The following is a 24,427-nucleotide window of genomic DNA, read 5'->3' as shown; positions in this document are numbered from 1 at the left end:
TGCTTTCCCCCCCGCTTTGGGAACAAAAGGCAGCGGCGAGGAGGCTGCAGGGGAGGCCGGGAGGCAAGGAGCGAGGCCGGGCCTCGGCGGCGGCCTCCGGGCGGCCCCGGGCGAGCCTCGGGCGGCCGGGAGGAGGCTGCGGAGCAGGCAAAGAGTTAACGCAGCTCCCTCCTCCCTCGGCTCCGCACTGACATCACGGAGGAGAGGGCGAGCGCCGCCGCCTCCGCCCCGCCCGGGAGCGCGCGTGTGAGTGTGAGTGCGTGTGTGCGAGCGGCGGCTGCGTGTGCAAGCGGCCGGCCGTGCCCTGCGAGCCCGGGCAGAGCCCCTCGCCCGGCCATGGAGCGCCGCCACCGGCTCGCCCCGGCCCCGGCCCCGGCTCCGGCCCCGGCCCCGGCCCCCTGAGCGCCGCCGGGCTCCCGGCGCCCGCCGAGCGGAGGCAGCGGCCGGGGGCTGCCCAGCCCCGCCGCCGGAGCCACGGCACGGCCCAGGGCTGCTCCCTGCTTCTCTTCGGCTGCTTTACACCCCTCCAACCCCCACCCCCCCGCCCCCGATTTGATTTTTTTTTGGGGGGGGGAAGCTTTTCGGTCTTTTTTTTTTTTTTTTGGAAGCTTTTTGCCTTTTTTTAAAGGTTTTTGCTCGTTTTTAAACCTTTTTCCTCTTTTTTTTTAAACCTTTCTCCTCTTATTTTTAACCTTTTCCCTCTTATTTTTAACCTTTTGCTCTTCTTCTAAACCTTTTCCCTCTTTCCTTAAACCTTTCCCTCTTCTTTTAACCCCTTTCCCCCCTTTTTCCTCTTTTTTTCTAACCTTTCCCCTCTTTTTTAACCCTTTTTGCTTCTTTTAACCTTTTTTAACCCTTTTCCTTTTTTAACCCTTTTCCTTTAACCCTTTTCCTTTCTTTTACCTTTCCTTCTCTTTTAACCTTTCTCCTTTTTCCTTTAACCTTTTTCCCTTTTTTAACCCTTTACCTTTTTTTTTTACCTTTCCTTTCTCTTTTAACCTTTCTCGTTTTCCTTTACCCTTTTCTCCCTTTCTCCTTTTTTTTTCCCCCCTTTCTCCTTTCCCTTTTAACCTTTTTCCTTTTTTTATCCCATCCTTTTTTTTTTTTCCGGTGGATTTCCCCTCCCCTCCCGGCCAGCCCCTCGGACGTGCTCGCTGCCCGGAGGAAAGCACCGCGCCCCGCCGAGCCCCGGGGACCCCGCGGATGTGCCAAGCTCCCCCCGGACCCCAAAGCCTCCTGCCTGCTCTCCTGCCGCCCTCACCGCCCCTTTACCCTCCCGCACCTCCATTTTTTCCTTTTTTTTTTTTTTTTAAAGCAGCACCGCGGGCGGGGAGGGCTGAAGGAGGGGGGGGGGGGGGGGGCCAGCGACGCTGCCAGACCGCCCCTTGCCCATTTCTCGGAAGGAACTCTCATGGCTTCACAGCTGCACACAAGTTGCCCTGCATCTTGGTGGACTATCGGAGTTTGCATCCTGGCGGCCGCGCTCTCCCCAGGTGAGCCGCTGCCGGCCGGACCCCCCCCGCTGCTGGGTTGGGGCTCTGCGGGATCGGGGCAGCCCCCCCGGGGCGGGTTTTGGGGTGTTTTGGGGGGGTAAAGGGTGCTGGGAGGGACGGGAGAGGCTTTTTGGGGTGCGCCTCTGGAGCAGGTGTGGATGCATCTGCCTGGGGGTGGGAGGGGGTCGGGGCCGGATCCCCCCCCCCCCCGGTGTGGGGAGGAACAAGGCGATGGTTTGTTTGGGAAGCAGCTGCAGGCAGCGGGCTCCCCGGCCCTGCGAGCCCAGGCGGTTTTGTTTTTGCTTTTGGGATCGAGCAGACGGCTGGCGAGGCACGGCAGCCGGGCTGCCCGGGGAAGGGAGCCACGAGGCTGGGTGCTGAGCCCAGATGTTGCGGGAGGAGACAGCGAGGTTTCAGCCGGCCCCAAAGTGCCCCCCCCCAACACACACACACTTCCCACGGGCCCTTTTGCAGAGGAGCTGGGCTGCTCCCGGGTCTCAGACCTTCCCCGGCTTGCTTTGTGCTTGGCGTGCCTGGCTGGGGTTGTTGGGAAGGAGATGGGCAAGGATTCGGGCCGTGTCCCCAGCCGGGGCTCGGTGCCGCCCTGGGCTTCAGCCCAGCTCTCAGCAGCGGGTGGGCGACCCGTGTCGTAACGTGCCCGGGGAGGGGGGTTCTTCTGCTGCCACGCAGAAGGGGTTAACGCCATCCTGGAGGGCTGTGGAAACGTTCCCGTGGCAGGGCGACCAGCACGTCGGGTTTGCAAGGCTTGTGAACGAGCTGGGAGGCGAAAGCAGGACGCCTGTTTGCTTTTTCGAGGCGATCTGGGGGTGGCAGGGTCTGGAGCGGGGGCAGCGGGCGCGTGTGCCACCCCCGGGCAGGGGCGAGGGACAGCCTGCGTCTGCAGGAGTTGTGGTGAGGACGGGGGGGCAGTGCCTCTGTTCCTCCTCTCTTGGGGCTAGAGGAGCGGCCGGGCTGGCTGGGCTGTGAGCTGGGGCTGCGGGCAGCAGGGCGTGAGCCAAAGCTCTGGCCACCAGGGCAAACGCCAGGGCCCGGGGGCTGCGGGTGGCGGCAGAGCTGGAGGTGGCATCAGCCCGGGCACGGGAGGTGGGCAGAGCGCAGTGCCGGGGGGGGTCCGGCTGAAATGGGTGAAGGCAGAGGTGAAATGGGGGCTGGCTGGTCGAGAAACCGGGCGGCTTGGTGAGAGGGGAAAGGTGAATGAAGAGAAACCGGGTCTGGGTAATGCCTCTGTACTGCCGGTACAAAGGGATCTGCTGTGCATTGCAAAAAGGGGTGATGGAAGGGACAGCCTCGGGCTCCCTGCACTCCTCTGTGCTCCAGGCAGGTGCCTGGCTGAGCTCTGGAGGAGGCTCAAAACTTTCCGTGCAGTTCCTACCAGGGGCTTCCCTCCCTCCTGCCCCTCCACCAGGCAGCCCCGTGCGCCAAACCCTCCCCACGGCCCTGGGAAAGGCGCTGGGGCTGCAGTGACGCTGCGGTGACTGTGCCAGGTTAACCAGAAGGGGTTTATCCTCCCCCAAATCCCCGCAGGAATTGCTTCCACTGAGGAGAGACACTCGGGGGCAAGCCTGGCATTTCACCTTGCCCTGCCACAGGAGACTTCTTCTCCCCACCTCTTCTATTTCTGGCTGCTGTCGAGGCGCTGGCAGCACTCAGACAATCTCGTCTCCTGCCACTCCGCGGTAGCCCGGCAGTTTGTCCTGCCCTGACAGCTCTGCCGGAGCGAGCCGGCGCTGGGTGCACCCAGAAAAGCAAAGGGCACGGGCAGGAAAAATCCCTCCCGACCCCATCCGTCGGGATCACGGGGTGCCCTGCAGCCCGCGTGGGCGCCGCTCTCGGCTGGACCAGTTCGGTGGTGGCTGCAGCACGTTTGTGGACTGGCTGGTGCTCTGCTACGCGTTCGTTCGCTCGTCCCTCCCAGTCATTCGGGGGCTTCTGTGGACGCATCCCGGAGCTGCGGGGAGGGAGCAGCACGTTATGGTGCTGCACAAAGCCACCCCGTGCTGACGGTCCTTGCTGAAGTTCGGGTCTGGACGGCACACCGAGGCAGGTTTGGCAGTGTGTTGTGCCAAAAGAAGCTGGGGGGATATATGGAACAAGCCATATGGGAGCTCCGAACGCAGACGGGCTTGCTCATCAAGGAGAAGGGGAGAGGGTAACTTAGGATTCTCTGCTAGAAGTGAATTAGTGGCTGCGGGCTTTTTTTGGAAAATGCTGTTTGGTACCTAGCACCGGAAGGATGGGAGGAAGGCAGGAGACACCACGGGCTTTCTGGAAAACATTTGTGCCCGTCTGATCAATGCCATTTGATTTTTGTCCCCATCCACGCACACCGCTTCCCCTTTCTGCCAGCACTGCTGACAAGGAAATAGTTGCCCGCTGTAGCAGCTGTAAGGAGCCCCTTATAAAAATCTGCTTTACAAGTCGTGCTCAATGCAGTTGTCTCCATCATCCAAAAAGGGTTCAGAGCAGGGTTCCTGCAGCCTTCCATGCACGTCTGCCTGCCTGCCCGCCTGGGGCCCCTAGCCAGGTCCCACACGGCTGTGGGATCGGGGTGGCAAGGTGTTAGTGCGAACAGGGGCCGTGGTGAAGCCATAGGGTGCTGAGGAGGGAAGAGCCCCGCCAGCTGATTGTCAGAGGCTCCGAACACTTGTGGTTGGATTTATGCTCTGCAGGCTTTAACAACCTGCCCGTGTATCCCCGCATGAAGCTCGGTGCAGCTCGGGGTGCAGCCACGAGGAGCGAAGGCCCTGTTTTTGTCCCCTCTGGCTGGAGACAAATTCCTGCCTGCCATTGCCGGGCTACCTCTCGGGCTCAGGCAGGGCCCTGCGAGTCTTCCTCTGCGAAGTGCTTTGAGATCCCCAGCGGGGGAGAGCCGGGGAGGTGTTGGAAGCCGTGGCGTGGGTTTTTTTCCATCGCGGCTCTCGAAAGCGGCACTGGCTGACCCAGGCCTCGGGTCAGACGGGGCTGCAGCTGCAGGGCGGGCTCCTTTGGGGAGATGGGGCAGCTCTCAGGGCACGGGCAGCAGTCACAGCGTGCCGCTGCAGGATCCAGTCCGTCCTCTTTAATGTCCCGAAACAGCTTCCAGAAGGCCAAAAGTCTCTGAAGTTTTGTTCGGCCTTTGCTTTGTTCGTTTTTATTCGTTTCTGTCCTCCTGAAACTCCAAAACGACAACACCAGGCTATGTCAGGAAGCGAGGCAGTGCCCTTTGCTGATGTTTTCTCATTAAACCCGGCTCGCTGCAGGGGAACCGACCCGGCGAGTCCTCACCCGGCGTGAATTGGTGAGCGAGGCTGGGAGCCAGCTGAGCCCCCGAGCAGCCGTGCTCAGAGCCGGGGCACGGCCGTAGTTTGTGCTCCTTGCTCTCTCAACCAGCAGCACTAATCAAGCAAAAACCCCCAGCCTGATGCACACAGACCCATCCTCAAAGGGCTGTGCAGAGGCAGGGACGTCGCCACGTTGTGGCTAGCGCCAGCCGGGTGCTTGCAGCCAGCTGGTGGCCCACGAGGTGCCGGTGGCGGCGGGGCCGGGCGCATCCCTCCTCGCGTCGCCCCTCCTCTGGGCTGCAGCCGGGCCGGCCGCGACGCCGAGCTTGCAGGGAGGCACCCGAAGGATCCTCTGGGCACCGCGCACGCCTCAGCTGAATCACGGAGGGAACCTGAAGAGCCGGTTGGCGTGACCTGCTTCCCAGGCCCGCGCGTCCACGGGCACCCCGCGCCCTCTGCTCGGGCCACTGAGGCTGGGGACAGCGGGGACAGCCCATCCCAAGGCGGGCACAGCAGCCACAAAGCCAGGGGAAGGCTCTTTCCCACCGGCAGCACCCCGGGGAGCTGCACAGCACCGCCAGCCCTGGGGGGGAGACGGGAACAGCACCCGGGAGAAGGACTTTTGGGAAGAGCAGAAGGCTGCAGTGAGTGCTGCAGGGAGGAGCTGCTCGCTCCTCGGATGGACAGCCGCGGTCCTCAGGCCTCTGAGAAGAGGTTTGCATCTTGCAACATCATTGCTCAAGGTTGTGGAGGCTCTTGCTGCCATTTTCACAGGCCAGCAAGGCGCAGCAGTGTGAAAAGCAAGAGAGGGACACAGGGACTGCGACCCGCACAGCCCCTGGAGATGTTGCATTCAAAACCACGTCGTTAAATGAGGGCAGCGCTGATGCAGGGTGAGCTGGTGCCGCCAGCCGCTGGAGCTGGGACCCGGTTTGCACGTGAGACACCTCCGGTGTTAATTACCAGAGCCCCGCCGTCCCAGCACAGAGAATTCAGAGCTCTGCACCGACCCCAGATCGATATTGCAGGTGAACGTTTGCTTAACTAAAGCACGAAGCCTCCCGTGAAACGTTCCTTTGCTTTCCCTCTAGCTGCTGTTGAGCCACAGGCACCTTCCTGGCCTTTCGGTTTCCTCGGCTTCTCCCAGGGGAGGTTCAGGCCAGGGGAAGGTGATGCACCGAGCGTGCAAACCAGCCTGGCTCCATGGGGAATCCGTGACAGAGGAGAAACTCCTGCCCGAGCTGCCCAAATGCAGAAGTGTTGTCCGCGGGAGGAAGGACAGATTTGCCTGATCTGCAAGTTAAACCCCCGGGCAGGCAGACAGGCACCGCTCTGGCCTTTCACCATGCCCCTCTGCTGGGTTTCAGGTCCTGCCTTCCCACCGTGTCACGCACTAACAGGAGGGAAGTGAAAGTTGCAGGTTCAGGGGCTGTTGTTCTCAGCACCGAGTCGTGTTAATGCCCTCTGCTGCCGTTTCTGCCTCTCCCTGCCTCCATGGGCACCCAAGGAGTTTAAGGCACTGCTGTCCATTCGCTGTTTCTCCTCGTCCCTGGGGCTTATGCAGCGTTTATACCGGCTGGCATCGCAAAAGCTGCAGCGGCTCTCGGCTCTGCAGCAGTCCCGAGGCAGACGAGCAGCAGCTGCTGGCGTGAGAGGGGGAGCACGAGCTGCAGTCCCTGCTGCGTGCCCGTCCCAGGCTGCTCGTGCCCCACGTGGCACGGGTTTGGGGGGAACCTGGCCAGCGTCGCCGGTCCCTTTGGCTTCGCCGTGGCGTGCTGGGGCTGGACCCAACCTGCTGAACCTTCTCGTCTCCATTCCCCTGCTCTGGAAGGGAAGGTGCTGAAGGAGGTGACCGAAAACCACCGCACGGGGCTGGCCGTGTGCCTTCCCGACTGCAGGAGATGGCGAAGTGGCTCCGTCTGCTCCCAGCCGTGCAGGAATGTTAGGGACAGGCCCACAAATCACATCGCTGCCTCTCAGCAGCAGCAGGTACCAGATGGGCCACCTGGCTCGGAGACAGAAGGTGCTCCCAAGCCTGGTTAGCCACGAGGGCTCTGCCTCCATCTCTCTTCTCAGCACTTCTCTTTCTACTTGGGAAAACCCCGTAAATCGGACCGAGCTCGAGCCTGTTTTTCCTTTCCCGTGGAAGATCCCTTCCTCCCCCCGTGTTGGAGGGAGGCACCCGCAGGCAGGAGCAGGACAGAGGGGGCGCGCAGCCCGCAGCTGGTGGCCAGCATCCAGCCCCGCCGCGCTGGGGACAGGCGAGGACGGCTCCGCGCACAAAGGCGCAGCTGTGTGGGAGGCACGGGGCTGGCACCGAGCACCCCGCGGCCACCTGAGAGCAAACCCTGCCTTGTCGGGGGGGTCGGCACGGGCTGCCGTGATGGAGGGTCCGTGGCCACGTTGTGCAGAAACAGCTTTCAATTCTTATCCACCAGCGGGATACCCCTGGACTGAGAGGTGTGCTAGTTGGGAAGGGTTTCAGTGCTCATTTTCACTGAGAGACGGCCCGAGGAGGAGGTCTGGGGGCAGAGCTCTGGCTAAGGACTCGGTGCTAACATGTAGAAGAGGCCGATAGGGCTCGAGAGCCCAAGCAGAGCCCTTTGATTAGAGGATGTTGTGCCGAGTGTCCTAGCAAAGCCGGGGTTACACACCGTCCCTGATGGGCAGAAGTCATAGACCAGGGGAGAGTTTAATACGATGAGCGGGGATTACTGGAGGCAAACACAGAGAGCTGGCTAGGTGAGGAGAAAGGTCAGCATCTCCGTCACCGTCTTCTCACGGTTTCTGTGCCGAGCAGCTCAATATTTCGCCGCGTGAGACACGGCAACACTCGGGGCAGGGGCGAGCAGCGAGGGCGGAATGAACCCTGCCCGTCCTTGACCAGCCCAAACAAACTGCCTGAGCTCAGAGTCCGGGGCTGGGTGAGCTGTCAGCGCCCCGTGGCGTCACGGCTTCCCCCTAGCCCAAACCCACGGCGCTGCCGGAGGTCCCCCTGCCTTGAGACCTCTCCTTGTGCTCCCCTGGGTAGGGGCAAGAAGCAGAGAGGTGGTCCTGGAGTGCAGCAGCCCCAGCTCTCCCAGCTCCAGAGCCACTGTGTCGCAGGCTGATGTGTGCTGCATGCCCACGGAGTAAATGCCAGGGCAGGCAGGGGGACAACTTGGTGCCAGCACCTGAAATATCCTTGCAAAGCCTGCAGTCAGGAACACATCGGTTGCACTGGGGAATTAAGTTGCATCAAGTTATGGCTACTTCTTTCATGGTGAGATGTGTATAATGTTGTTGTTTTGTTTTTTTTTTTTGACTTTCCTGGGTTAGGTAATAAGCACTGAGACCCCTTGTAGCCCAGCCCTGAGTCACCTCCCCACCAGAGCCCTTGTGCTGATGGGCTGCGTAGCCTGGGGGAGAGCTAAGTCTGGAGGAAATGTTAAGGATGGATGATCAAAGTCTGTTCAGGGGCTGGAATTGCACACAGGAAAAAGATCTCCCCTGCTCCAAGTTGCTCCCAGCATGCAGGCTGCCCTCGCACTGCCGCTGCTCCTGCCCGTGTCGCCTACCCAAGGCCTGCGTCACTTGGGGCTGTCGTGGTTTGGCGGAGCCCAGCGGAGGCGACAGCACGAGCCGGCGGGTGCTGGGGCTGCTCGTGCTCTTCCCATCATCAGCAGCACCGGCACGGGGGCTCGGCACCGACCGGCTTTTTGGGGACGCGGGGGGGAAGCGAGGCTGTGCCCATTTATAGGCATTTGGGACAGGGCCGTGTCGCACAGCAGCATCCCTGCCATCTCCTAATTCGGATCAGCTGCCGCAGTTTCCATGGGATACGGGACCCCTCCGGGCTCTGCTGGCAGTGCTGCTGGGTGCTGTAGTCTGTGGTGTCCCCCCCCGCTGGACACGCTGGAGCTGGGGATCTCGCTTTGGAGGGATGAGCTCGTGTTCTTGGATTTTGGGGCTGAGACCTGGGGGTTAGGGGCTGAACAGGGTGGTCCCAGCGAGCCCGGGATGGAAACCTGCAGGACACCGATCGTCACGGCTTCAAAGCCAAGTGCTCCGCTCCTTGTGTCAGAGTGCACATGGTTTCTTACGAAAGCCTTTAGAAGAAGCTCCTGGCTTTTCCCTTTGAGGCCACGGTTATGAAAGGCACTCGTGCACCAACACGTGAACCGACACGCAAGCACCACTTCTGCCCCGGTGCTTGCCCCAGCGCGGGCACGTCCAGCCCGCGGGCAGCGCTCCCGGCTCCCCGTGCTGCTTTTCCCCTGGGTCCCGGGGGTATTCAGAGGAGGGGACGTGCTGCCATGGCTCGGGACACCTGCAGCATGGCCCAGCTCAGCCCCTGCTGCAGGGGGACGCGAGACCCAGGCAGCAGCAGCGCCCTCCTGCAGGCAGGGCACCCCATGCGGGACAGCCTCTGGCCATCCACTGCATGCTGCAAGGGGACCTGCACGCTGCAAGGGGACCTGCATGAGGCCTGAAGCTCTCTGGTGCAAGTGTGGTGCAGACTTTTACTGGTGATGGGTCTGAGCTTGCCAAACCTACCTCAGCGGGATCCCAGGGACGGGGCAAGGCTTAGTGGGATCTCCTTGCAGAGGGATGATTGCAGCGCGCTCTGATCTCGGGAGGCAGCTTGTTTGGGGATTTGCTTGGTGCTCTGATGTCTAATGGGTGTGTTCGTGTATCCCTTTGATACAGGCGGAATGGGATCCTCCTGGGAGGATGGCAGCAGTCCTGGAAGGAGGTGGGAGGGATGGGAAGGAGAGAGGCTTGCACAGAGCACAGCTCGTAAAAAGGGGAATGCTGTCAGAGCCTGAGGACCCGGGGGCAATTAGGGGCTGAGTTACGCAGGAGGAGCGCGGCAGCGGTTGCAGAGGATAGGGATGCTCCAGCAGGGTCTGGTTTATCCTCAGGAACCCAGAGAGCAAGGCTGAGGACACGGCGTGTGGCCATGCAGGGCTGCTCCACCTGCGCTCGGCCAGCCACCGACGGGATTTCCTAGACGGCTGCCCGAAAGGGAGCCGGCCCCGCTCGCCGCTCTGTGCAGGGACGGAAACGCTAACCGGCAGGGACGTTAAAGCATCAGAAATTAAAACTGGCGTGGTGATTCAGCGCAGGGTGCCGCCTGCATTCCCCTGCCCCAGAGCCCAGGTGGCCTTGCCACGCAGCAGGGCTGGGACGTGCTGCTCGGGGGGGGGGACACCACGCGGGGCTGTGCCGGCTCCAGGGCCACGTCCTTCACTCGACATCCAGCAGCAGGTCCCTGCGCCTGGCCCCGCTGCGTCTGGTTACAGGCTCGGGCTCCCAGCCCAGTAACCCTGGCTGCTGATCCCGTGGGGGTGCCGGGTCACCTCCTGTCCCCTGGGACCTTGTCCCAGGCACAAGCAGGGGCAGCGCCGGAGTCACCCCCCAGGATTCAGAGGAGCTGCTCTGCCTTTGGGACTGATCCAGCTGGGAGGTGCACCACAAAGTTGCCAGTGGGAGAGCCCCCCAGCCCCCAGTCCTGCTGGGAATTCGGCTTCGCAGCCTGCAAGAGCAGGATGGGGATAGGAACGAATTCTCCGGGGCTGATTTTTCCACTTATCACTCTCTAGAACGAATATTCTTTCTTTCTTCCTTGGCATGGCAGGAACAGACTTTCAAAAATGTATCCTGATTTTTAAATACTCTTTTCGCCTGTGGTGTAAATACTAAAATGTGTTTTTTTTTTTTTTCTCTCCCCTCTCTCCCGGAGTTTAAAAATATCGCTAGCCTGGGGAGGTGCATCTTTCAGCGAGATTTATAACGGCTGCTCTCAAGTGATGTGGAAAATGAGCCTCCCTCTGCCCCATCCAGCCTGGCACCTTCCAAGAATTTATTTCCTTTATTTGCGTGAGCCTAGGAATACTTAGAGGCTGCATCTCCGCCCAAGCACTCTAATTATTTAAGTTTTGTTTATGGCCAGGCTCTGGGGAGGCGAGTAGGTCCGGGCTGCCAATCCCTGCCTCGTGTGGGTAATGCAGCCCTGCGTTACGCCGCTTGATAATGCCCAACAAATCCCGGGTGCTGTGCCTGCTGGGCATCACCCCGGCTCCGTAAATCCGTCGAGATTTCGGTGTGGGATGTGTGTGGCCTCTGCTGGGCAGGCTCTGCAGGCAGGGGGGAGTTGCGGGGCCGGGGGCTCAGCCCAGTGCTTGGCACCACCCTTGGGTGCTCCCCGACCTGGCCGCAGCCCTTGGGTGCCTCGTACGGGGCAGCGAGGAGCGCCCTGAGGAGCGCTCAGGAGCGAGCGAGCGGGATTTTGGTTGCATTATGACAAGTGATGGGGAGACAGAGTGAAGGCTGTAGGCTGTCTGCCTGCTGTAATTCCAATTAGCAGGGGTAACGTGGGCAAAGCCTGGCAGCTGAATTGATCCCGACTTTGTACAGGGAGAACCCACAACACGTTTTGCAAAGGTCACTGGGCATGGGGCTGTACACATGTGCTGCCGTGACAGGACAGAAGCTGGGTATATCTGTATTAGATCATCATGCCAGAGCCAGCCAGGTAAATAAACCCTTTCTAGGGCTGCTTTTGCCTCAAAATACGCTGCGAAATGGCCTTGAGCTCCGTGGGACTGGCTGCGCACGGGGCAGGATGGCATCTGGGCGGGCGTGGGGTTTGTCCGGACGCAGCCGCTCCTCCAGACAGAGCGCACCCGGGTGAAGTCACCCGGCAGCCATCTCCTCATGGTGCTGGGGAACAAAAGCTGCTCGGAAGGGGGAGGAAGGAAGGAGGGGGAGTTTCCCTCTTGCTCTTCAAGGCGACCCGGCAAGGTCGGAGCGAGGCCCGCTGGCGGAGGCCGTGGGCAGGCTGCCTGTGCAGATGCTGCCTCAGCTGTGCCCTGTCCGCGGCTAAGGGGAGGACTCCAGCTCGCAGCTCTGCTGATATCGATCCGAGGCCTTTCACTGGCTCTAAATTCACCTCAGAAATATAAGGCTAAAGTCACACTTTTCAGATATATGTATATTTTTCGCATCCTTGACGTCCCAGCGCTGCCGTGCCCGCGGAGCACCTTGCAGGCCCGTGGTGCTCGCTGGCAGCGGGCGGACCTGCCACCTCACGCCGACTTCCACCGGGCGTGAATCAGCTTTTACTTCAAGGGAAAGCTTGGCCTGGAGGTGATGGCAAAGGCAGGCTGAGCTCAGAAGGGCTGGCAGCGTCTCTTGGCTTTGCCACAAGCTCCCTGGAATATCCTTGGCTAGCTCCGTTCGCCTCCGTGTGCCTTGCCCTGTCCAAAGCCGCTGCTGGCTGTCCTCGTCTCCTACCCTGCATCTGCAGGGCTCCTCGCCGTGCCCACGTGCCTCCCTTCGAGCAGGAGACCATCTAAAAAGCACGGGGGAAGGCAACTCCCCTTTGTTCTGCCATTTTCCCCAGCAGCCGAGATCACACAGCTCCTTGCCCAGGGATTTTAGAAGACATTTAGATTTTAGAACTGTTTTGCACGATTTGCACAAATCCTCTGCCAGGGCAAAGGCCGGACCCGGTTTCTGAGTGCGTGGTGCATGGGTTGGAGCTGTGGAGGTGGGAGGACGTGGTCCATTGGCTTCCCTGCTCGCTTTCCTTTTGATTTTCGCCCCGCCAGCATTGCATTTGGGTCACTTCTGGTTTGCAGTCATTACCTGGGGGGCGGTTTGATGGTAGGTGAGGGGTGCAAAGATGCTCGGTGCAAAAGCAAGGGGGCAGCGGGCTGAGCCCCAGCATCCTGCTGCAGCCCCCTCCCTGCCCCTGCTGCCCCCACACACCAGGCTGGCAGAGCTCCACGCTGGTCAGTTATTACAAAAGCCTTGTCGGGACAGAGAGAGGAATGGAAAGTTTAAAGTTCGATAATTGTTAATTATTACCCGTGCTTCCCGTGAGACCTGCTGGGAAAAAAAAAAAGAAGCAAACCCGCACATGCCTCTCTGCTGCAGAGGTGTTTTGTGGGCCATTTGTCTCTGTCCTGGCCACGCCGAGTCCTTCCTCGCTGCCTTCTTCCTGCCTCCAGTGGGATTAATAAAGAGCTGCTGGAGAGCTTCTTATCTCCGAGCCAAATAACGCTTGTAATACGGGGAGGGGAGGCAGCTTTGATCCAGGAAGAGAGCAGGGCGAAAAAAAGAGAAGGGCTATTGGGGCAGGGGGTGCGGGGCAGGCTGGGCTGTGCTGCTGCGTGGGAAGCTGGCACGGCTGCTGCTGTGCCGAACCTGTTCTGCAGAGACGAGCTGTGGGTTTTAGGGCTTGCCGGGCTGGGGAAGAAAGGGCTGGAGCAGCTCCAGGGCCGGCACGCCAGCCCCGCGCTCGGCTCCGCTGGGGGCTGTGGCTGCGCGTTTCCCTCTTGCAGCCAAGCCCGGTGAGAGGGCCGGGAGCCCGCTGGCCGTGGGAGGCTGGGTTTGGCTGTTTGTTGGGAAGGGCGTGGGTTCTGGTGGCGGAGGAACCCAAACACCTGGGGTTTGTACCCATTTCTGTCGCCGGCCTCCCGGGCTGGCTGGGGCGAAGCGCTGCGCCTGCCTGGGGGCCTGCTCTCATCACCGAGCACGTTCGGGGTGCCACAAACCACAGCCTCCCAAGGGGTCTGCCCCCCAGCAGAAACCCAAAATCCCAAGGGACCCCTTGGGAAGGAGCTGGGGGTGCTGCAGACGCCCCCATCCGAGCCTGGAGGCTGCCAAGCGCCTCCCGCTCCCTCCTCCCGGCCGCATCCAGGCTGGCAGCAGCGGGAGCCCGGAGGCGCAGGGCCACACCTGAGAGGCAGGACGGGCCCCGGCTCTTCTCACGGGTGTGGGCTGGGAGCCGGTTGGGCCGGGCCGGGCCCCCCCCGAGGCCAGGAGCCCCGTTCCCGTGCCAGGGCCGCGGGAAAGGCAGCAGCGTGGCGCGGGGAGGAGCGTTTGGCCCCGTGCATCCTCCCCGCGTGCCAGGGGGACGTGCCGCGCACCTTCCCGCACGTAGTCCGGGATTTTTGGGGTACCTCCAGGAGGGTCTGGGTGTTCGGCGGCTCCAAAGCCTCGTGCCACAGTCCCATGTAATCCGCAGGGGGATTAGCAGCCTGGTTTTATCGTCACCCATCCCAGTCTGAACCCCTCTGGGAGACCCAGCACCAGCTGAGCCCTGCACCCTCCCGCTCTGTGATCCCTCCAACCGAGGGCTGGGGAGGGCAGGGGGATGCTCCACAGGCCTGGCAGCACCCAGCTCACCCCATAGGATGGGGAGTCCATGGGTGATGGGTCCCAGAGGGTTCCTGCCCCTCGGGAGGGGAGCACAGGAGTCCCCCCGTGGGCACGTCCCTGTCCCAGAGGCGTGCGGCCACGGCCCCGCATCGCTGCCCCTGGGGTGGGCTCGGGCTGCCCAGGACCATCTGTTCATTTTCGGCCCGTTGCCGTGGCGACGGGGAGGCTTTGAGATGGGGTTTCACCAGCAGCAGCGGTTGGGGGAACGCCGGGAAAATAACGCAGGCGGGGAGAAGTCTTCCTTTTCCTGGGCGGAAACGGAGGGGAGAGGGAGGGATCCAGCCACGGAGCCTGCGTCCCGGCCCCTGCCTCCCCCCGCTGCTCCCATCCTGCTCCCATCCCCGACACAATGCACGATATCGGCACGCGCCCAGCCAGAGAGCAGCCGTTTTGGTCCCATTGTGCCCTCCAAGCCGCGGCAATGTCCCTGTCCCACCACTTTTCTGTCCACGGTGGCTCCCCAGGCTGAAGCCACCGGTGCGGTGCTGAGCCAGGGGACGTCTCCAGCATCGGTGCTCGCGCTCAGCCCCGGCGGTGGGAGCAAGATTTGGGGTTCCTGCGTGCCGGGCTGCATTGGGGCCCCTCCTCTCGCCATGCAAAGCCTGCGGTCGCAGGGGAACACGTCTGCAGGTGGGCAAGTGCTGGCAAGCGGGCTGCGAGCTGCGCCCTGCCTGGCCGCCTGCTCTGCCCCGGCACCGGAGGCGAAAGCGAGCTGGAGGAGGCTGGGGAGAGTTTGGCCGTGGGATTTTACACGCAGGGTCCCTGCTCAGAGCTTTCCCTGGTCCTTTGCACTAAATAAGCCCGGAGCAGAGAGGCCGGAGGATGTGGCTTGCTGCTGTCTGCGTATGGATGCGTGTATCCGTGCGTGGCTGTGTATAATTTGAGTGGAAATGGCTTTTAAAAAGCAAACGAAAGAGGAAGCAACAAATAACTATCTGCTTGTAGACAGTGAGATCCGGGCTAATGTGTGACAGACGAAAATGAAGCGAACGCAAAGTGACAGATTGACAGATAGACAGACATGTTTGTGCGCCGCTTTAGCATCCTTGTGGAAACAGGAGATAATTCGGGTTGCAGAGGACCTCGTCAGGTCGCCTGCCTACCTGCCGAAGCAGACGGCTGTGCTAAATGCCTTTTTTTTGAACCAAATTCCCGTGGAAGAGACCAGTACAGGGCCGTGCATGGGATCGGCGGGCAGGAGCCTGGTTTTTTGTGCCCACGAGCCAGGCGGGGGGCAGCAGGCATCGGGGAAGCTCTCCCCACCTGGGTGCGATGCTGGCAGGAAAGGCAGCCGGGGCTTCTCGATGATGAGGCTTTTTGTTTGTTTTTACTAAATCTAGGGAAACGGGATCGATTAAGTGAGTTATCGCTGTGTACCTTGCGCTGGAGGCCCGCCGTGCTGGCTGCAGTCCCTGCTGGGGGATTTTCTCTGGCTTTAAGGTTTCCACTGGACGTGTCCCTGGACCTGTCTGCTCCCGGGGCAGGACGGGGCACTTGGGACCAGAGCCGAGCCTGTGGCCCTGAACACAGCCCCGGTAGCCCAGCGATGGCTGTGGGAAGCAGAGAATCAGCCCCGTGGCCCTTGTGAGTGTAGAGCTGGCGTAAAGTCACCTTCCTCCCGCCTCTCGTGTCCCAGATCCGAGTGCAGCAGGGCTGAATGTCACCTGCTCCCCTGGGACTCGCGATTTACAAGCGCTCATCCTGCTCCTTGTTTGCAGAGCAAATGCCCTTTTCCTGCTGGCTCGGCCCTCCCTGCAGTGGGGAAGCAGCATGTTCTGGGCTGGAAGCTTCTCCCAGATTTATGAGCTTGCTGTTCACCTTGAGAGTACGGCTTCCTTGCCCCGAGACAGGTCTGAAACCCAAAACACCACTTGCTGACTTAAGCAAACGCCATTGATCCTCCAGCAAGTAAAATTTCTTCCTTTTTGTCTATTTTAGGACGCGAGTCGTTGAGATTCTGTTGTTGGCCTTTCTGGGTTTCTCTTTTCCTCTGCTGACAGGAGTCCCAAAATATTCTGAGCAAAATCAATACGATTCGAAGAGAACTCTTCGGTAACACTTAGGTGGGACATCGCCTCCTTGCCAGAGACCAAAAGGAAAAGAAAACACCAAAAATCCTCCCCTCGGCTCCCTCTCCCCTTGAAAAGCAGCGTTCTTTAATTGGCTTTTAATCCGGGGAAGAGGAGAGCTGTTTGCATTGAATTGGTAATAGGGGATAATATCTTACCCTGAGTGATGCGTTATTTGATCTCTGGGCATCAGAAACCCGAGCGTACGGCTGTGAAACCGGGGGGAGGGACGCCGGGGCTGGCTCGGGGCCCGAGCAGGAGCACGGCTGCTTTTTGATTTCCAATCATAATTAGAAATAAAATGGGGAACAATCACCTTCTGTCCTGTTGCTCCGGGGCATCGTGTGACACTAGGAAGCCCGGGGAAAAGCCTTCGAAGGATGGCACGGAGCGCGCGGGCGGCGTTAGCATCACCTAGCCCCGCGTGGCACGGGGCGAGCCGGGGCTGCAGGCACAGCCTGGCTTTGAGCTGCAGGATGCTGCGGGGGGTGCACGAAATGGGCAGCGCTGGCCTGGGGGCTTTGCCTTTGGCTCCCACCCACGTCCCACGCTTGTGCCCCCCCTGCCCCTGCTCAGAGCTGAGCGATGCAGGAAGGCGTCTGCACGGATTCCTGCGGCTGCACGCTCTGGTTGCTGGCTGAGCACCGCTCAGCGTGGTCCCACCCCCCCACCCGCACCTCTTTTTACATCCCCAAACATCGTTGTCAAGCCACGGCCGCCACTCTCCTTTGCAGAGGGAACAAAAGGCCTGAAGCACGCGGCAGCGCCTCACCCTCCCGAAGCCGTGCTAGCTCTGCAGAGCTCTGCAGCGGGGTCCAGAGGGGAGAGCATTGACGTGAGCAGCCCTGGATGGGGCTGTCGGTGGCTCGGCCCCGCGTTCCCAGCAGAGATCCCCCCCAGCAGCAGCGCTGCGCCCAGTGACACGTGCTCTGAAATGCCTCCTGGCTGCACGCTGACTCAGGCGCACATGGGAGGCTCGGCGGGGACGACACCATTCGTTCCCGGCTGGCTCTGTTTGGTTTGCTTCTTGCTGCAGCTGCCTTCGGAGCAATAAATAGCTGTGGATCCTGCTTGTGGTCTGCGCGAAGCGGTTAATATTTAATCAGAGGGCTGGAGCTGGATTCGGTTGGTCGGCGAAACACGAAAATCACTTTTTCTGGTTTTAGAGCTAGGCGGATAGGGCCAGCCGTTCCAAAAAGCTCAGGGTCAGCTCTTAATTAATCAGTTATTCTCAGATTGCAGCGCGCTGCTCGGCGGCAGGTTTCCCAAACACCTCGGTTCCCAGTGAGCCACCTTCCCAAATGCCAGAGCAGCTGAAACGACTGGCACCCAGGGAGAAGTATTATTTATAAAAGAAGTGCCATGTCCCTTCTCCTGCTCCTTCTCAGGGTTTTACTGCAGGTCTGCTCACGTGGTTGGATGCAGGTGGGAGGGATAGGACCTGGCTTCCCCGGCGAGCCTTCCCTCTGGCTCCGGTGGCGTTAGGCAGCCAGGCCCTGCACAGCCATCAGTGCAGAAACCCTGCCGCAGGCTCCTGGGGGAGAGAAGCTGAGCTTTGATTCCCCCATTAGCAATTCTGGCCACCGACAGAAACGTTTGCAGCGGGCACCTATGGTTGGAAGCATCCTGGAGTCCGCAGCCGGGCCATCTGGCTCGTTGCTTTACTGTTCCCCACAAAAAGCCACCTTCGGGCCAAGGTCAGCCCACAGAGGAGGCACGCAGGTTTTTGGGGGGCCCATTGCCAAATTAGAAGGTGGCAGCATTCAGAGGGGAGCCTCCAGCGGCTCTCCTTGTCCCCAGCCCTGAGCCGAAGGCAGTGCCGCAGGCAGGATACCACCCAGCGGCCGGGCTGCAGCATCCTGCCCCTCCCGGGCCCCGGGGAGCTTCTCTTCTCCCCTTCTCCCTTCTTTTGGAGAGACGCTGGCACACTAACCTCCAAAACCTGCTGCTCACCTCCAGCTACAGCCTCTTTCCAGGGAGACGGGGGCGAACCCTGCCCGTGCTGGGAGCCGCCAGACCCCACAGCGCCGCGCTGGCAGAGCTCGCTCCCAGCTCCTGGCTCCTGCGCCCCTGCGCAGCGCCCACGCAGGATCCCGCTTGCTCCCGTTTGCAACATTTCCACCCTGACTTGGGCTCGCTTTAGGAATTTTGGCAATCCGTGGAGATCTCCTCCAGTACGTTTTGCAAGGCGAGGCCTCTGGATTTACCATCCCCTGGGAATAAGCAGCGGGACAGCCGAGGCTTAGCCAGCTGGTGTTTGCCGTGTGTAGGAGGGCACGGTTTGTTTGCGAGAGGGACCAAGCACCGGCACGTCAGCTCTGCTTCCCGCTGATGGGAACATCGTGCCCGCTAAAAAACAGCGACTGGATTAGGTCAGGGAGGCCGGCAGCCCACCCCCCAGGGGCCAGCGCCGTGTCAGGTCTTGTTTCTGCAGGAGCAGGGCGCTGGGTGCCGGCCGTGCCGGTGGCTGCAGAGGTGGAGCTGGGGCTGTGGCACGGCGCTGGACCAAGTGCAGCAACTGCTGTGAGCTGCTGGGGATGACTGGAAGAACGGGGAGCGGGGCGACTGCCGGGGATGGGAATGCAATGCTGGGTTTGGGTTTTTTCACCACTGGTAGAGGCACCGAGTGCCTGCTCCCTACCGTCGTTAGAAAGGCTGGGAGAAGCTGACCGCGCCGTGCTCTGGCATCTGTCACCCGTGGTCTCCTTGAGCTGTTGTTCAGGCCATAAAAGAAGCAGTGAATGCGTCTGAAAAATGCATTTTCAGAATGCATTTTCTGAAGCCGAGAGAAGACCAGCCCCCTTTACAGCCCCACCAAGTCGGTCTCTTGTCCCCTTAACCGAACAAAGCATGGGAATTCTGCAGCTCAGGGCAGATTTGAAATTTTTCCCTAAATATTGCTGGTGTCCTGAGTGCCATGTCCTGTAGAGATGTCAGAGGAGGAGCGGGTGAGAACCTGTACAGGTTCTGGAGGCCATGGGGGACAGGGCTGTTCCTGTCCGCCACCTCGCACGGCCCCGTCCATCGGCGTGCAGGGGACACGTGGTGCAGGATCCGGCCCCATCCTCTGCACAGGCGCGAGGGGAGGCGAGGGTTCGGCTCTGCTGGAGCATCCTTTGTGCTGGGCAGGCCGCTGAGGCTTGGGGATGGAGTCCAGGGAGTGAACAGCACAAAATCTCTCTGTTAGCACTTCACGGTGCTGATTTTCGGTTGCAGCGGCCGTTCCGTTTGGAAAGGTGAACGCGTACTCCGGCTTCGTAGGAGTCAATTAAAAATAAAACCGAGGGAGCGGGAGCGGTGCTGGAGCCCAGCGACGCTCCTCGGACATTAAAGTTGCGTCCTTTCAAGCCTGGATTTTCACTTCAATTTGCCACAGGCGGCGGGATCTGACTCGGAGCGCTCATTAGCATAGAAATGCTGTTGGTTGCTCTGCATTCCTGGCCCCATCGCTTTGTTCCTGCTCATGGCGGGAGCCGAGATGATAAAACCTTCCCCCAGCATGGCCCCCCCTTCCCCCGGCTCTGCCGAGCCCCCTCCCCATGCTCGGGGATGCTCGTGGTGGGGAGAGGGGCCGGGTCCAGCAGTGGGATGGGGATGGGGAGAGGGGAATGGGGACGGGGATGGGGATGGGGATGGGGTAACAGAGGGGAATAGGGATGGGGATGAGGAAGAGGATGGGGATGGGGGTGCAGATGGGGATGAGGGTGAAGAAGAGGATGGGGATGGGGATAGGGATGGGGATGGGAAATGGGGGTGTGGATGGGGGTGAGGAAGAGGATGGGGATAGGGATGGGGGTGGGAAATGGGGGTGTGGATGGGGATGGGGCAAGAGAGGGGAATAGGGATGGGGCTGGGGATGGGATGGGAAATGGGGGTGTGGATGGGGATAGGGGTGCAGATAGGGATGGGTATAAGGAAGAGGGTGGGGATGGGGATGAGGAAAGAGGATGGAGATGGGGATGGGGATGGGAATGGGGGTGGGAACAGGGATTGGGGCCAACCACCGTGACCTCCTGCAGTGTGACACCGCTGACCGAGGCGGGAGGGAGCTCGGTGCCTGGCTACCCCGGCGGATTAGCCAGCAGACAGCAGACATCTGCGGGGAGTGGGGCAGGGGGCAGGGCTGCTGTCCTTTGTTGTTGCTTTTCCGCTGTATGTGGCCAGAATATAGGTCGCCGCCTGCACAATAGGTTCGTGCTGTCTTTGGGGGATTGCCTCTGCTTTCCCGAAGCAACGAGGGAGGAAAACGTTGGCTTTGCCCTGGGTCTGCGTCAGTGAACGTCCTGGTGCACAGGATGTACCCCTGCTCTTATTCCCGGTTTGAGTGCGTATTTTTGGGCGAGAATCCTCCCTTTGTCTTGCCTCTTTTTGCCAGCAAGAAACAGCAAGCGAGGCTGGGAAGTGCAGGGGCTGCGAGGTGGGGTGTGTGCCTCCGGGAAGGAAAAGAGCTGATGGACCACAGTGGGATCTTAGGGATCCTCCCCTTCCTGCTGCTGCTCGTGGATGCTCCTCCTGAGCCCCTGTCTTTGCTGAGATGGGGAGCAGCATCAGGTCTCGCAGTGTCAGACTGGGGGTCACAAATTCCTCCCCTAAACCAAAGGCAGCTGGCTTGGCGCTGCCTCCGTCTGCTGGCGCTTCAGAGGGGCAGCCGGGGTGGGAGGCAGAAGAGGCCGAGCATCGTTTTACAGGGGCTGGGCTGAGCGCCGGGCCCGAATGCTTCATCTTTAAGTGATGAGTCAGAAACGCGATCCGCTCGCGGGGTCGGCTCCCAGAGAGGGGCAGTTTGCAAAGGGAGAAGGAAAAAGCCCAGAGCTTTGCTTAGAAATCGGGGTAGGAAGTCGCCCTGCCAGGGGGGCTCTGGGGGAGGAAGAGGTCGGTTCAGCCGATGTTCCTCTTTGCGGCTTGGGATTTGGGGTGTCCGGGTTAAAACATTTTCAGGAGGCCGGCACTTTGTATGTCATTTGTGGACAGAACAGGCTCTCATGCCATGGGCTCTCCAGCGAGGCAGCCCCTGTAAAAAACGTAGAGCTTTCTACAGAGAGGGCCGGGTTTCTTCTCCTCTTGCCTTTCTGCCCCTGCAGCCTTAGGAGCATTTCCCTAGGTTGGTATCATTTTCTGGAGATGCTCAGGAGCTCTGCAAGGGTACAAGATGGGTCCTTCTGTGAAGCCTCCTCGATCACCCCTTGTGCCTTCCACCATTTCTTAGTAGTGTTTGTGTGACAGGAAGGGAAAACACAGGGATGGGAAATTAAATCTGGAGAATAGATGAGAGATTTATTAATTTATGAATATGGCAGAACTAATTAATGTCTCTCCAAGATTCATCTCCTTGCCTGGGTTCCCGCATGCCAGTGACTCAGTCCCAGGAGTGACATTAAAGTGATGGAGAGGCTGAGAGGAGCTTCATGAGGGGAATGAAGAGCAAAGCACGCAGCCTGGGCAGGCCGGGCACGATGGCGGAGAAAGCTGCGGATAAGTTAGAGCAGGAACAAGCGGGCAGGAGCCGAGCCATCGCCTCCCTTTCGGCTGCTTGTGCCCACTGGGGGTGATGTGGCGGGGCAGGGGAGAACCCAAACCCAGTGGTGTGGCTGCAGGCTGGTGTCTGTACCCCAGGAGAATCACTCTCTCTTCATCTAAAGGTGTTGATCCAAAAGCTGAAGTCCCCGGGTGCTTCTGGCAGCAGTTTACATGGATTTCGAGCTGCTGGAAGGCCTCGCTCTCCTTTCACTTCTGCTCCTGTTAATGCGTGATTTAATGTGAGGGTGGGCAGAGTCCTGCAGTCCCTCGGGATGCCAAAACATGCTGATGAATCCCTTGGCTTCAGCCCCTGGCGTTATCAATGAAAAAGCCATTTGTCCTCAGTACACAGTCCCTTCAAAAGTGCTCGGTTCATTTTCTTCTCCATCACCTTCAGCGCATCGGGGCCTGGGACTCCATTTAAAACCTATTTGAGCAGTGGTTCAAAGGCTCCACCACGTCTTGGTGAGGTTCTGCAGGCTATGTATCTAGTCGGTGACTTTTCTGCATCCCTCAAGACCTTTTGCTCCGTTTCCACTTTACAAAAAAGCGAAGGCAATGGACTGAGATCAGTTTTCAAACAAGCTCGCTGTGTACTGCGAGGGTCCTTGGGCCTGATCCTTCCTCAGCAGGCAGCAGCAAACAAAGGCAGCCGGGCTCTTTGAAGAGCCGTGGCTAGAAAAGGCTCTTGTGGTGCTTTTTGTTGCTGGACATCTTTGCCTTCGTGTTTATGACGTGCGGACGTTTCGAGGCAGTGTCGGCAGGGGAGGGCCGCTGCAGCGGGATGGGGTCAAGTGAGCATCCTCAGCTCCCTGCTTCCCACCTTCTGGGTGCGTGACCGGCCGGTGGGCAGCAGGGCTCGCTCCCCGGGCCGCCCTGCACGGCGTCCTGCGTCCCAGCGGGGTGTGTGGGCTTTGCAAAGTCTCTCCTTCACGGGATGTGAAATAAGGCAGCGGGCAGCAGACTGTAGGACTGGAGGCTGACTTCTGCGGGCGCTGGCTTTGGACCCAGCTCCTGCCCTGCAGCACGAGGGCTGTGATGCTGAACGTGCTTCTTCCTCCTGAGCAGTGCCTCAAGTCCCCGTGGGTGGCCTGCCGGGAGGGACAGGAGGATGGCCGCCATCTGCACTGCTGGGAGGACACCCTGGGAGGTGTCGAGGTGCAGCTTTTATTGCAGAAGCCCTCTTCCAGCCTCACCCTCCCCTCTTGCTGGGGAAGCAGGAGGGCAGAGCAGGAGCCGAAGCGGACGGGAAGCACCGGGAGGGCAGTGTTTGGTTTGCAGGGATGCAGAGGAAGGTGCCGGGCTCCGGCCCAAGGCAGCTGTCGCACGAAGGAGCTCGCACCAGGAAGCCCCGGCCCCGCTCTGCCCCGCGCCGCCGAGCTGCATCTCCGGGAAGGTTTCTCATTTCTGGGCTGGGTTTCTCTTTTGGCTGCTTTGTTTACAGGGGAATAAATGACACAATCAGGCGGCCTGATCTTCCGCGCTGGGAGGGAGGAGAGGACTGATGCAGATCTTCACTGCTGCTGCAATCAGCTTAGCCGTTCCCAAGGTTAAGGGGCTGCCGGGATCAGCCATGGCAGGGAGACAGAGACCCTGCTCTGCCTGCAGGGAGGGCAGCAGGGCTGCAACCACGTCGCTTTCCCAGTTTTCCAGCCCTCTCCTTTCTCCCTGCAGCAGTGCCACGCTTTCTGAAGCCCATCACAGTGGTCGGGCACCAGCCAGCCTAGACCTTTCCTCTTCTGTCCTCCGTGCATCGCGCTGCTTCGCTCCGTGCCCCTCGTCCCTGGGTGGCACCCCTTCCCCTGCAGCTCCTGGCTCTCTGTCCCACCCGGGATTTCACATCTGGTATCCCTGTTGGCTCAGATTTGTTGGGGTAAAGCAGGGAGAGCAGCCAGCACCTGAACGCACACCTGCCAAGCTGCTGCGGTAGCCACAGCCCAGTGCGGGATGGAGAGGGTGGAGAGGGAGCGAGCGTGGGAGAAAAGGGCCTGTGTACGAAATATTCCAAGTGGGGAAAATTGGCATGTTTGCTAATGCTGCAAAGAAGGAGGCTGCCTTTTCTCAAGCCCTGGGGTGGGTACGTAGGCAATAAAGGAGAAAAAAACCACTAGGAGTGAGAGCCGCCAAGCTGACAGCCCAAGCAAGCTGAAACCTGCCTGGCGAGGAGGCTGCTCCGGAGCGGGAAGGGGCAGGTTCCCTGTCCCGACCAGCTCTGCACGGCCCTTTCTCATGGAAATGGGGCCCAGGGTTTCCAGGAAGAGCTGGCCTTTCGGTCCCTGGAAGGAGCTCTGCCCCCTGCCCTCAGCCCTCAGTGACTTCAGGCTGCTCCAAGCCTGTGACCCCAGTGTGTGCCCAGGTGGAAATGTGAGCCCAGCTCCCCAGCTCCTCTCTGCAGGTCCCAGCTCCCAGAGCTCGCCCGGGTCCCAGCTGGAGCCACGCTGGGGCTAATTTGCAGTGATCCCCCCCCGGGCTCCTTCCAGCACCGTGCCGGGGCTTTTCCCTCGTGCTCAGCTGCGGAGAGCCCAGCACCGAAGGAATCAGAGGGAAAGCTTTATGGGGCATCCTGCTGCGGCAGCTGGATGTCTCCCCTCCAGAGGACTGTCATAGCCCTGCACAGCACCGTGCCCGCAGGCGCCGCCGGTCCCTGCTCTGGTTCCCATGCCACGCTTGCAGCTCTCCTCCATTCTTGCATCAGGGCTGCTGAGCATAGCCTGGCCTCACTCCCTGAGGCTGGAGCAGGAAGGACAGTGGTTCCCCTGCCCTAAACCATCCCTTGGCATTAAGCTGGGAGCTGGGGCAGGTTCCTCAGCCAGCCAGAACAGCCACGCATGCCTCCGCCTGCTTCGCGCTGCCCCAT

General features: G+C 60.5%; 1 protein-coding gene across 3 annotated transcripts in view; it reads left to right on the top strand.

The window, feature by feature from the left end:
• Positions 1–211: 211 nt before the first annotated feature.
• Positions 212–24,427, top strand: part of NECTIN1 (nectin cell adhesion molecule 1) — an 87,981-nt gene continuing 63,765 nt past the window's right edge. For 2 of the 3 annotated variants that reach the window (XM_048063373.2, XM_048063374.2), the window contains exon 1: positions 212–1,493. In XM_048063373.2, coding sequence (XP_047919330.1) covers positions 1,412–1,493 — 82 coding nt within the window. In that variant the 5' untranslated portion in view covers positions 212–1,411. The remainder of the gene's footprint in view (positions 1,494–24,427) is intronic. The other variant, XM_066981059.1, reaches the window with a different exon arrangement.

This window comes from Anser cygnoides, chromosome 21, assembly GCF_040182565.1.
Source record: "Anser cygnoides isolate HZ-2024a breed goose chromosome 21, Taihu_goose_T2T_genome, whole genome shotgun sequence".
Taxonomy (NCBI): Eukaryota; Metazoa; Chordata; class Aves; order Anseriformes; family Anatidae; genus Anser; species Anser cygnoides.
The sequence above is the reverse complement of the archived record's forward strand: the minus strand, read 5'-3'. Positions and strand labels throughout refer to the sequence as shown.